At 53.8% G+C, this 10789-nt stretch overlaps 1 protein-coding gene and 1 long non-coding RNA gene across 2 annotated transcripts; one reads left to right on the top strand and one right to left on the bottom strand.

The window, feature by feature from the left end:
- Nucleotides 1-633: 633 nt before the first annotated feature.
- Nucleotides 634-2093, top strand: Psors1c2 (psoriasis susceptibility 1 candidate 2). The gene is made up of 2 exons (XM_021223836.2): nucleotides 634-824; nucleotides 1351-2093. Exons 1-2 carry the CDS (start codon nucleotides 635-637, stop codon nucleotides 1701-1703), a joined length of 543 nt encoding a protein of 180 aa, XP_021079495.2. The 5' UTR covers nucleotide 634; the 3' UTR covers nucleotides 1704-2093.
- Nucleotides 2094-2404: 311 nt separating this feature from the next.
- Nucleotides 2405-3680, bottom strand: LOC121134336. The gene is made up of 2 exons (XR_005871421.1): nucleotides 3351-3680; nucleotides 2405-3131 (listed from the first exon to the last, which is right to left on the bottom strand). It is a non-coding gene; the product is annotated as an uncharacterized LOC121134336 (long non-coding RNA).
- Nucleotides 3681-10789: the final 7109 nt, after the last annotated feature.

The following is a 10789-nucleotide window of genomic DNA, read 5'->3' as shown; positions in this document are numbered from 1 at the left end:
GCGCGGCTGAGTGGAGTTGTTCTTAAGGAATCTCTCATGGCAGGCGTGGGGGGAACGCGCAGGGGCCCTGGTTCTGAGGAAGGAAGAAACCAGATTACTTGGTGGGTGGGTGGGGGTGCGTCTTCCCGAACCTTTAGGGTTGACGCAACCCTCTCTGCATGGGGTCAGGAACCAGGATATCCTGGCTTCTAGTCACCCAGGTGGCTCCGTGGAATTCCTTAGATGTCACCGCCTGGGAGGTCCCGGTGTAGCTGAAGAGACACGCCAGAGAGCAGCCTGCCTGGTCCAGAGGGAAGTGAGGGAGGGGGGCTCCAAGGCTAGGAGGCCAGTCTAGGGGGTGCTAGCTGACCCAGGCGTCCTGGCTACGCCTGTAATTAGCAAGCTTCCCCACGCAGGGTTTGCCCGCGTTTTGTGGCATCCAGTAACTATCAGGGATGAAAGGTGGCCTTCCCTGTGATTATGGAGATGAGAGGTGGGTGCCTGCCGAGGGTGGATGGAGGAGGTGGGAAAACAAGGGTGGGACCTCCTGGGGTCTGGGTCACTGATAGAGGGGGGAGACCTGGCTGATGACCTGAGCTGGGGGACTGAAGAGCTGCTCCGGGCTTTGTAAACGGGTCTGACCAGTTGGGCTCCGATGGGGAATCCTCGTCACGGGGCTGGCCCCTCCCCACAGGCTGGCCACCTCCTCTACCTCCTCCACTATAAAGCCTGTCGGGTTCTCAAGCACCTAGACTCAGAGCACCCCACCTCGGGGGCCGGTAGGACAGCCAAAATGCTCAGCTGGAAACTGCTGGGGCTCCTGGTCCTTTGCCTGTGTGCCGGAGGTTAGTCGGAAGAGGCCGGGAGCACAGCTGGGGTGATGGAGAGTCAAATGGCTCGCCCTCAGGGGAGGCGTAAATGAAATGCCAAGGGGAAGGGATTCTGGGCGGGTCATTAGCGGGGATGCTCCGGGAAGGCCAGCAGGGGCAGCTTGGTCCTGAATACGTTGCTAGGTCCGGTGCAGCGATGCGATGGGAGTTTGGGCATGTGGAGGGAGTCCCTGGAACCGGGGACGGGGGGGTCTGTGTTGAGGACTGGCTGGCTATATATAACAGAGATGGGGCTTTGGGTGCAGACCAGCCTGGGGGCAGTTCCGGTGGGGTCTCCCAACCCAGGCTGGACAGAGCCTTCTGGAGGCTCGATCATGTGGGCGGTCCCGACTAGCTCAGGAAATGTTTGGGGAGCTCTTGGGGGAGGCCCGTCCCGGGGCCAGCTCCGGCTGTGCTGGTCTAAGGGAGGTTTAGCCTTTGGGTCGGAGGCCGGGTGAGGAGTGGTCCGTGACTACATCGCTTTTCCTTCCCTCCTCTACAGGCATCTCAGGCAGTGGGGACCCCTCTCCCAGACCCACAGAAGCCCAAGAAGAAGAGGACTCCCCAGCCTCGCCTCTGGGCCCCCCAATCCCTGGTGACCCGTGGCCGGGGGTACCTCCTCTCTTTGATGAACCTCTGCCTCCAAGCCCTAACCGTCCCTGGAGAGACCTGCCTAATGCTGGGGTCTGGCCCCCAGAGCCCCCTAGCACGGATCCCCCTCACCCTCCTCTGCCGGATGACCCCTGGCCAGCAGGAACCCAGCCCCCAGAAAACCCCTGGCCACCTGCCCCTGAAACGGACCACGGATCCCAAGAGGAGCCTGACCTTGACCCACCCCAGGAAGAGTACAGATAGGGAGGGGCCCCAGGGAATTTGAGCTTCCTCGGTGCACACCCTCTTTCCTCTGCTGCCCCCCTAAAAATCTCAATTTTCCCATCTTTCGCAGCTCCCTTCCTAAGTCTCTGCTTGGATTGTGTTCAGGTGCACCTGTGTTCTGCATCCGCCCCCCTTCACCTCGATGTCCCTGTTCAGCCCCTCTGCCTTTCTTGGGCAAAATAACATAAAGCACACTCGTAACTCACCCAACCTATTCCCGCTTCCTCTACCCAGGGTGTCCAGACCTGGACCTCCAGGGAGGGCCTGAGCACTGTGCCCCCTACCGCCTCCTGGTGGCCTTAGCTGAAATGACAGTTGACCAGGATGGGGCTTCCAATGGGATAATAAAAGCCAGGTGTTTTTCCTGTACTTCTGAGTCTAGGTTGCTGCTGCCCCCGCGGAGACAGGGTTTCTCTGTGTAGCCCTGGCTGTCCTGGAACTCACTTCCTAGACCAGGCTGGCTTAGAACTCACCGAAGATCCACCTGCGTGTGCCACCACCGCCTGGTTTTAAGATGCAATTTCAATGAAAGTTTTGTTTTCAGTGTCTAGTCAGTACTTTTAGCTTTAATATTTGTTTTATGATGGTTGTAATACGAACACAGTGCTGAATAACTATTTTAATACCCACCAGCCGTTTGAACTGACCGGTGATGCACATCAGTAAGCTTGGCACCTGGGAAGGGAAGTTTCAAGTTTATCCTCAACAGTACAACAAGTTAGATGCCATCTGGGGTACATGGAAACACTGGCTCAAACAAAAGGGGGGCAGGGAGTGGCTCCATTGGTAGAAGGCTTACCCAGAGTGTGGGAGGCCCTGGGTCCTGTCCACAGCCACATACAAAGTTTGAGGGCAGTCTGAGATCCGGGAGCGCCTCAGAGACACACAGTAACAGGAAAACGCAAGAAAGAGATTCCATGAGAATAGGTTGGTGCGCGGCTAATCATCATCACCATCGGGTTTTCTCCGGCAGCCGACGGGAGCAGACGCAGAGACCCACAGCTAACCAAACTGAGGAACTCACCCAGTCCCTTCCCTTGGAGCTCGGGGAGCCCTGTGGAAGATGGGGAGGAAGCGTCGTGGGAGCCAGAGGGGTTGACGGGCACGGGCACTAAGGAAACAATGGCCCACGTCATCAGCAGGGCCCCCCGGGGGCTCACAGAGACCGAAGCAGCAACCACAGAGCCGCCAGCGTGGGTCTGAGCTAGGTCCTCTGCATCTATGTGAAGGTTGCTCGCTTGGAGTCCTGGCGGTGGGAGTGGGCGGGAGTGTCTCTTTCGCCGGCTCGTGGGACCTTTTCCTCCTACTGGGTCGCCTCATACAGCCTTGACACGGGGGTTTGTGCCCAGCCTTGTTGTATCTTGCTATGCCCTGGCCGGTTGACATCCCTGGGAGGCCTGCTCTTCTCTGAGGGCAAGCAGAGGAGGATGGATGTGGGGGGAGAGGGGAAGTGTGTGTGAGCCGATTGGGAGGGGTGGAGGGAGAGGGGAAACTGCAGATGGGGCGCATTGTGTGGGAGAATTAGGAGAAAAAAGAAATAACGATGAGAAACGTCTCACTAGGGTAAAATTCCAGGGGACGGAGAAAAAGGAAAGCTAAAGAAAAAGGAAAGAGGTGATTTCGTACCGGCTAAGAGACTTGCACACAGGGCTGGAAGGATGGCTCAGCGTTTATGAGCACTGGCTGCTCTAGCAGAAGATTAGTGTTCCTTCCCGGCACCTACGCTGCGTGACTACAGCTGTCCGTAGATTCAGATTACCTGATGCCCTCTTCTGTTCTCCATGGGCACTGAGGGCAAACGGTACACATACATGCATGCAGGCAAAACACTCATACATACAAAAAAAACAACTTAAAAGGTTTGCAGACAGAAATGAAAGTCTCAGGGTTTATATCTTCTATCTTTAAAAGGTTTATGTGACTTTTGTTTCGTCTCTATTACGTACCCTTAGCTGTCCTGGAACTCGCTCTGTAGACCAGGCTGGCCTCGAACTCACAGAGATCCGCCTGCCTCTGCCTCCCGAGTGCTGGGTTTAAAGAAGACATGTGCTGCCATGCCCGCCCGCCCTCCCCGCCCCCTTTTTAGGTCTAGTCTCGCTATGTGGCCCAGTCTAGCCTCCAGTTGCAGGTCTGCCTGTGTGCTGGGTTTTTTTTTTTGTTTTTTTTTTGTTTGTTTGTTTTTCGAGACAGGGTTTCTCTGTGGCTTTGGAGGCTGTCCTGGAACTCGCTTTGTAGACCAGGATGGCCTCCAACTCACAGAGATCCGCCTGCCTCTGCCTCCCGAGTGCTGGGATTAAGGGCGTGCGCCACCAACGCCCGGCGTGCTGGGTATTTTTTACTTCAACTTGATATACGTGTCTGAAAGGAGGGGAACTTCATCTGAGAAAGTGGTCTAGCTGTAAGGCGTTTCCTTAACTAGTGATTGACAGGGGAGGTCCTAGCCTGTTGTGAGTGATGCCACCCCCGGGCTGCTGGTCCTGGGTTTCATAAGAACGCAGGCACAGCGAGCCAGTAAGCAGCTCCCTCCGTGGCCTCTGCCTCAGCTCCCGCCTCCAGGTTCCTGCTCTGTGTGAGTTCCTGTCCCGACTCCTTCAATGATGGACCAATAAGGATCAAATAAACCCTTTCCTCCCCAGCCTGCTTGTGTTCAAGGAGTTTCATCTCAGCAATAGAAACCCTAGCTGGGACAGCCTGCTTCAGCCTCCTGAGTGTTGGCATTAAGGGAGCATTTGAGTTCAAAGGGCAAAGGGCAGGTCGGTAGATCCCTGCCATCTGGTGTCAGCCCAGTGAGTGGCTGACCAGACTTGGGGTTGAAGAGAACCTAAAGGAAGTTGAAGCTCGTGGCATGAAAATCCTTAATTTTTACACCTCTAAGCAGAGTGTAATGACTCACATCTGTAATCCCAACACTAGGGAGACCGGGGCAGGAGGATGAAGAGCCAGGTTCAAGACCATCCGAGGCTACATGAGACCGTGCCTCAAAAAAAAAATTACTCTTAGCCGGGCATTGGTGGCGCACATCTTTAATCCCGGCACTCGGGAGGCAGAGGCAGGCGGATCTCTGTGAGTTCGAGACCAGCCTGGTCTACAGAGTGAGTTCCAGGACAGCCTCCAAAGCAATACAGAGAAACCCTGTCTTGAAAAACCAAAAGAAAAAAAAATTACTCTTATTACCCATAGGGTTTCAGTTAGGTCTTTTGTTTGTTTGTTTTCGTCAACTCGAAATAAACTAGAGTCCCCTGGAAAGAGGAAAACTCTACTGATAAAAGGCCTCCATCAGATTAGCCTGTACGCCAGTCTGAGAGACATTTTCTTGATTAATGATTGATGTGGGAGGGCTGGGCCCACTGTGGGCTTTGCCTCCCTGGGCAGGTGGTTCTGGGTTGTGTAATAAAGCAGGCTGAGCCAGGCAGTGGTGGCACTGGAGGCAGAGGCAGGTGGATCTCTGAGTTCGAGGCCAGCCTGGTCTGCAGAGTTCCAGGGACGGACAGAGAAAGAAACCCTGTCTCAAAAACAAAAACAAGCAAACAAAAAATCAAAACAAAAACGTGTCTTGAAAAACAAAACAAAACAAAAAAAGGATTAAAAACCTGATTCCACCAGCAGGAACATGGAGCCAGGAGAGAGAGGAATTGTATTTCTTACATGTAAGTGCCAAAGCCACGTCCTGGCAGGAACACCAACACCTGGTGAGTTCAGGGGGGTCACAGTGAGGCAGGTTGGAATAGTCACAGCAGGAAGCCATGACAGACCCTGGAGCAAGTGTGGCAGGAGTAGGAGCATCCCCAAAGTTCAAGCCAGAGCCTCAGGCATGCGCAGTGCAGGCAATGTGCCCTCACCTCGCAGAGTTGCTGTCCTGGTGGAGCCCAGGGGACACCATCCTGGGTGAGAGAGGAGGGTAGGGCCTGGGAGAGGACAGTGAATCCTGAGGTCACACAGGGGACAGTTACTGAAGTCTGGTTGTTGCTGGGGATGCTATGCTAACAACTCTAGTTTTGAAATCTACTCTACACCCATTTGGGAGCGCCTGGTGTACAGCCCAGTCCCTGGGCTGTCCTGCACCCTTATGCATGCTTTTAAAACAGATTTGTTTATTTTTTATGTGTGTGTATGAATGTGTGGATATTTTGTTTGCATGCATGCATGGGTATCCTGGACATTCCTGGTAACCTGGGGGAGATGGGGAGGCATAAGATTCCTGGAACTGAAGTTACAGAGGATTGTGAGCCAACATATATAGGTGCTAGGAATCGAACCCAGGTCCTCTGGAAGAGCAGCCGGTGCTCTTAACTGCTGAGCCATCTCTCCAGCCCCATAATTCATATCTTACCAATAGCTGAATCCACCAACAAATGGCAAGAGAGTGGATTGAAATGGTAGCTGGGAAATCTTTGTAACCTGACTGACAGATACTGTTGGGTGGGCTGAGGATGTTAGGGAAGGTCTTGGTGTCAGGCTCAAGGTCTCTGCTCTCCTCTCCCCTCCCCTTCCCTCTCCCTTCTCCTCTCCTCACTCCTCCCCTCCCCTCTTCCCTGTCTGTCTCCTCTCCTCTCTCCTCCCTTCCCTTCTCCCCTCCTCTCCCCTCTCTTCTGTTTATTCTTTTTTTTTTTTTTTTTTTTGGCTTTTCGAGACAGGGTTTCTCTGTGACCTTGGAGCCTATCCTGGAACCTGCTCTTGTAGACCAGGCTGGTCTTGAACTCACAGAGATCCGCCTGCCTCTGCTTCCTGAGTGCTGGGATTAAAGGCGTGCGCCACCACTGCCGGGCTATTCATTCTTTTTTAATTCTTTCTTTTCTTTTTTTTTTCTGGAGACAAGTTCTTTCTACATAGTCCTGGCTGTCCTCTAACTGCTATGTAGACCATGCTGGCCTCGAACTCACAGAGATCCACCTGTCTCCCCAGGGCTGGGACTAAAGGCGTGTGTCTGTCAGTATGTCCTGCCTTTTCCTCCTGCTTGAATTTCTGAATCTCTTTCTTCCATCTCCTGAGCGCTAGGGTTACAGGTGGTCACCCCATGCCCAGTTATATCCAGGGATCTATCCAGGGCTTTGTGTATGTCAGGCCATCAGATCTACCGTCTGAGTTACACCCTGCAGGTCCTGGTGTGGCCCAGCTCAGGACCGAAGGCTCTCGGGATCCACATTGACTCTGTTGTGCTGGTTTCTGTGTCTTCCTACTAAACCTGGGTCCTAAACCGGGCGGTGGCAACGCACACGCTTTTAATCCCAGCACTCGGGAGGCAGGGGCGGGCGGATCTCTGTGAGTCCCAGGCCAGCCTGGTCTACCGAGCGAGTTCCAGGACAGCCAGGGGCTGCACAGAGAGAAACCCTTGTCTGAAAGACCAAAAAGAAAGACGCCGGCAAGCAGAAAGAATGGGTCCCTGAAGCAGAGGCTGGGGCTTGCTGGCTTCATATCTTCTTCCTGCCCCACCACACTTAGCCAAGGGTTGTTCAACAAAGCGAGTTCTTAGCCCCGGTTTCGAAGGCTTAGGACACTGTGCTGAGGCCGGGTGTGGGCGGTGCGTGCCTGCAGTTCTAGCCGCCTGGGAGCCTGAGGAAGCAGGACGGAGGGTTTGAGACCAGCTTGGGCACTGTACTGAGAAAAAGGAAGGCAGGAAGGAAGAGAGAAAGGAAGGGAGGGAGGGGGGGGAGGGAGGGATTGGGGGGAGAGAGGGGGGAGACACAAGACACTGAGCAATGAGAGGTACCTCACCTGCCTGGCCCCAGCTCATGCTCCTCCGGATGCCGCAGGGGAACCTGTGGGAAGACTGGATGAGGTAACCGGGGGTTTCAGTGCCTATTAATAGGCTGTGTTTGCGCTGACACGAGGCATGCTCTACTAGCGGGGAGGAGACTGAGTGGGGATTGGGTGGTTAGGAGTCCATTGTGCGGGTCCCTGTCACTTCCTCTCTGCGAGCCTTGTCTCACCAGAGCGTGCCTGGCAGTGGGCATGGGCACCCTCGTGTGTCAACAGGGAGTCACGGAATTAAATGACGAAACAGAACGGCAGTTTTGCATAACAATATCGAGGTGGCCGCCACAGTCAATAAAATTGCTTGGCCAGGAAAGAGCTGGGGTTGTTTCGTGGGACGATATCTAATAATAGAAGCTGAGCATAGAAGCTGAGCACCTGAGGGAGTGGGGAGGTACAGACTCCAGGCGGGAGAGCGGGAGAGCATCCTCCCTTGGGAGATCTCGGGCAGGGATCCTCTGACCACTCATTCCTGTTTCCACACACACGTTCAGCATTTACTGAGCTTTTGTCATGTGGGGTGCGGGTGCAGTGACAGACCCAGGAAGTCCTCCCTGCCCTCAGGGGGCTCCATGTGCCAGGGAAAAAATAAACACGTCAATCATAGTGGCGATATTCCAGTTAAGTCAGAGGGGAGCCCCAAGCGTCTGCCAACGCTATCCTCAAATTCTCCTGACTTTGCAGACTTGCTTTGCCGTGAGCTCAGCCTCTCTTACTGATATTGCTTTGTGTCTATTTTTTTCCTTTTCTCTTCTCAGTCCCGGGGCTGGTTCTCAGGACCTCGTACATGACACACTAGCTGAATGTCCCACCCTTGAGCTACACCTTAAGTCTCACCCATCGTGACACTCATGATATTTACCATTTGAGACCGGCTCTCATTTGGCCTCCGGCTGTCTCTGAATTCTCCATGTAGCTAAGATGTCTTCAAAAGCCTGATCCTCCTGCCTCCACCTCCTGAGTGCTGGGGGTCACAGCCGCGTGCGTGCGTGCGTGCGTGCGTGCGTGTGTGTGTGTGTGTGTGTGTGTGTGTGTGTGTGTACTACCATCCCTGGTACTAGGCACTGAACCCAGAGCTTCCTGTGTGCTAGGCGGGGTGAGCCCTCTGCCTGCTGAGACACACCCCTATCTGCGACTTCCTCCTGTCTGCAACTGTTGTTGTTAAGGGAAGGCTCTGCTCCGTTTGCTCAGGGTGGTCTCAGAACCCCAGGACCAAAGGAAGTTGAGGTGCATGCTTTTAGTCCTAACACTCGGGAAGCAGAGGCAGGCGGACGGACCTCTGTGGGTTCGAGGCCAGCCTGGTCTACAGAGTGAGTTCCGGGACAGCCAGGGCTACACAGAGAAGCCCCGTCTCGAAACTCCGGCTTTGTTCAGCCCCTGAGTAACTGGGTCTAGAGACTGCAAGCGTACACCACAGCACCCAACTATTTATTATAGACAGGACTTCACCGTGTTTTCAGACATGGTCTCACACGGCCCAGGTTGGACTTGAAGCTGCTATATGATGACCTTGAACTTATGATCTTCGTGACTCCTCCTTGTAAGGACTCAGGCATTACGCTGGCCTGCCCCTGTCACCTGGCAGAATGCACTCAGGCAGTTCTCTGGTCAGCCCAGGGTTCCATGATTGCATAGTCTGCACGCAGGTGCAAAGGACCCCTTTAAAAGAAAGACCCCCAACCACTTATGCTCTCTTTCCCTCTCTTTTCCCGCTGTTCCCCTGCGGCAGACTTTCCCTGCCTCCCTCCTCTCTTCTGTCCTCTCTGTCTCTGTCTCTTTACCTCTTTTCTATTTCCTTCCCCCTTCCCTCCCTTTCTAATAAAACTTCTCACTTAAGCTCTGTTTCGCTGGCGTGTTTGTCCCCTGCCTCGGTCACCCTAGCCTGCCATGGAATCCTCCGAGGCCCCCACGCAAAGGTCCCCCACGAGCTTTATCCTAACGCCCTTACAAGTGCTGGGATTGCAGGTCTGCACCACCCAGACAGGCATCTCTGCAAACTCATTTCTCCTACGTGAGTGTTCCTCCATCCGCCACCAGAGGGCAGGCTAGAGTCTCTCAGCCGGTGTTTTCCTAAGGAGCTCTCTTTTGTTCAGGACTATGTCAGCACAGGGTTAGGGTCCTGGTGACTTCGGGCAGCTGAAGAAACTGGAGACTTCAGGAAAGGCCTTTTATTTCCCCTTCCATTTGTGTGTGTGTGTGTGTGTGTGTGTGTGTGTGTGTGTGTGTGTGTGTGTGTGTCTGCATCTCCGTGTGTGTTTCTGTGTGTGTGTACATGTGTGTGTATTTCTGTGTGTGTATGTGTGCGTGTGCGTGTGTGTGTGTGTGTGTGTGTGTACCTGCACATGACTTTGATGCTGGAAATCATTTTCCACCTTGTTCAGTGAGGCAGGGTCTCCCAGTCACACTCAGAGCTCACCAATATGGCTGGTCTGTGTGTGTGTGTGTGTGTGTGTGTGTGTGTGTGTGTGTACCTGCACATGACTTTGATGCTGGAAATCATTTTCCACCTTGTTCAGTGAGGCAGGGTCTCCCAGTCACACTCAGAGCTCACCAATATGGCTGGTCTGTGTGTGTGTGTGTGTGTGTGTGTGTGTGTGTGTGTGTGTGTCTGTGTGTACATGTGTGACTGGTCTTGCTAGCCCTCTTGATCTGGGGATCTCCAGTCTCCACCTTCTGAGTCTGGAATTCTAGGAGAGGCACCGCACCCGTACAACAGGATCTGAGTTCAAGTCCTTATGCCTGGGCAGTGAGTGATCTAACCACTGAGCCGTCTTCCCAGGCTCCATTCTTTTCTCCCTCACCCATTATTTCATTTCCTTCAGAACCCAACTCTAGAGCTGGTGACAGTTGTTAGGGGGCTTGAGAGTGGCCTTGTCCTCCTAGTGGGGGCACGTGGTTGCTAACCAAATGCATACAGGTGTCTGTAATACTGTGTAATAAGACGGCGTGTGCACACACACAGATATCAGTGAGACAGTCCTCTCTCTCTCTCTTTCTCTCTCTCTCTTTCTCTCTCTCACACATACACACAGATATCAGAGCTGGGGATGTGGTGGCGGTGGCTAGGACATACTTTCAAAATTACTTATTCTGTGTGCCCCGGAACCCGCAGGTGTGGAGGTCAGAAGGCAAGTTTCAGGAGATGGTTCTCTCCTTTCGCCTGGTTGAGGCACGGTCTCTCTGGTCTCTACCTCAGCAGCTTACTCTCTAGCCAACAAGCTTCTGGGTGCATCTCCATCTCTACCTCCCTGTAGGAGTGCTGGGGTTGAATTCTGGGTTGAGACGTCTTCCAAGCCTTGACGTGTTTTTCAGTA

Source organism: Mesocricetus auratus, unplaced genomic scaffold, assembly GCF_017639785.1.
Source record: "Mesocricetus auratus isolate SY011 unplaced genomic scaffold, BCM_Maur_2.0 Super-Scaffold_100027, whole genome shotgun sequence".
Classification (NCBI taxonomy): domain Eukaryota; kingdom Metazoa; phylum Chordata; class Mammalia; order Rodentia; family Cricetidae; genus Mesocricetus; species Mesocricetus auratus.
This window is presented reverse-complemented; position numbering and strand designations above follow the sequence as displayed.

Excerpts from the sequence above, each read along its gene's own strand:
- Psors1c2 (XM_021223836.2), top strand. The coding sequence starts at position 635 with ATGGGGAATCCTCGTCACGGGGCTGGCCCCTCCCCACAGGCTGGCCAC. Across the intron at positions 825-1,350 it reads CCTTTGCCTGTGTGCCGGAG|GCATCTCAGGCAGTGGGGAC; the intron begins GTTAGTCGGAAG and ends CCTCCTCTACAG.